General features: G+C 42.5%; 1 protein-coding gene across 1 annotated transcript; it reads left to right on the top strand.

The window, feature by feature from the left end:
- The first annotated feature begins 352 nt into the window (after positions 1-352).
- On the top strand, positions 353-1,403 carry LOC126074043 (olfactory receptor 7G3-like). The gene has a single exon (XM_049881387.1). It carries the CDS (start codon positions 353-355, stop codon positions 1,289-1,291), a length of 939 nt encoding a protein of 312 aa, XP_049737344.1. The 3' UTR covers positions 1,292-1,403.
- The last annotated feature ends 201 nt before the right edge of the window (positions 1,404-1,604 follow it).

The following is a 1,604-nucleotide window of genomic DNA, read 5'->3' as shown; positions in this document are numbered from 1 at the left end:
AAAATTCTTAAGAAAAAATATGTGCCATTTGATATTATATTCATGTTAACTGACGAATGTGGAAAAAGTAGGTACTTAAACATATTTGGAAAGATGTGGTAGAGGAGGTGAAAGGAGGACAGGGAGAAATGAGTGTGTAGGAAGAAAGAGAACAGAGAGGGATGGAGAGAGAAAAGGATAGAGGAGAAAGAGGAGGAGAGGAGAGAAAGACAGAGAGAGAGAACCACAGGAAAAATTGATAATATTAATTTTATTTCACAATACAGATTAGAGTGTTTCTGTAAAATAAGGGACCTTTGTACATCTGTTATATATCTCAATTCTATTCTTTCCGTCAGAATCATCAACAAACATGGAATCAGAAAACCAAACAGGCTTAGCAGAATTCCTCCTCCTGGGCCTCTCAGAGAATCCAGAACTGCAGCCCCTTCTCTTTGGAATGTTCCTGACCTTATACCTGATCACTGTGGCTGGGAACCTGCTCATCATCCTGGCCATCAGCTCAGACTCCCACCTCCACACCCCCATGAACTTCTTCCTCTCCAACCTGTCCTTCAGTGACATCTGTTTCAGCACCACTACGGTCCCCAAGATGCTGGTGAACATTCAGACTCAGAGCAAATCCATCAGTTACACAGGCTGCCTCACCCAGATCTGCTTTGTCCTTGTTTTTGCTTGTTTGGAAAATTGTCTCCTTGCAGCAATGGCCTATGACCGTTATGTGGCCATTTGTCACCCACTAAGGTATAGAATCATCATGAACCCCCACCTCTGTGGCCTGCTGATTCTACTCTCCTTGCTCATTAGCATCATGAGTGCCCTGCTCCACAGTCTGATGGTGCTGCATCTGTCCTTCTGCATAGACCTGGAAATCCCCCAGTTTTTCTGTGAACTTCCTCAGGTCCTCAAGCTTGCCTGTTCTGATACCCTCTTTAATAACATCCTGCAATATTTTATGACTAGTATTTTGGGTGGTGGGCTCTTCCTTGGGATTATTTTCTCCTACATGCAAATTGTCTCCTCCCTCCTGAAAATGCCATCAACAGGTGGAATGTACAAAGCTTTTTCTACCTGTGGACCTCACCTCTCAGTTGTTTCCTTGTTCTGCGGGACAGGTTTGGGGGCGTATCTTAGCTCTGCGGCTACTCTACCCTCTAGGAAGAGTGCAATTGCATCAGTGATGTACACTGTGGTCACACCCATGCTGAACCCCTTCATCTACAGTCTAAGGAACAAGGACATAATGGGCGCTTTGAGGAAACTCATCTCTAGAATATCTTCTTTTCATTAATGCATCACATGCGTTGGGCTTAAGCTGTTGGAATATGCTTGAGTGAAATAAATAATACTGATTCAGAGAACCTGATTAAGTTCTTTGAATAGTAGGAGTTCAGAAATTATAATGGTTAAGGGTGAAAATTTGGAGTCAGAACACTTTGGTTTGAATTCTACCTCTTCTCTGTAATAGCTGTGTGAACTTTTATATTTATTTCAGCTTTCTAAGTTCAGTTGAAAGGTCCCTAGGTGGTACAAATGGTTTGCACTCAACTGCTAAATGCTGGTGGTTCAAATCTACTCAGAGATACCATAGAAGAAAAGTTCTG

Source organism: Elephas maximus, chromosome 3 (genome assembly GCF_024166365.1).
Source record: "Elephas maximus indicus isolate mEleMax1 chromosome 3, mEleMax1 primary haplotype, whole genome shotgun sequence".
Classification (NCBI taxonomy): domain Eukaryota; kingdom Metazoa; phylum Chordata; class Mammalia; order Proboscidea; family Elephantidae; genus Elephas; species Elephas maximus.
The sequence above is the reverse complement of the archived record's forward strand: the minus strand, read 5'-3'. Positions and strand labels throughout refer to the sequence as shown.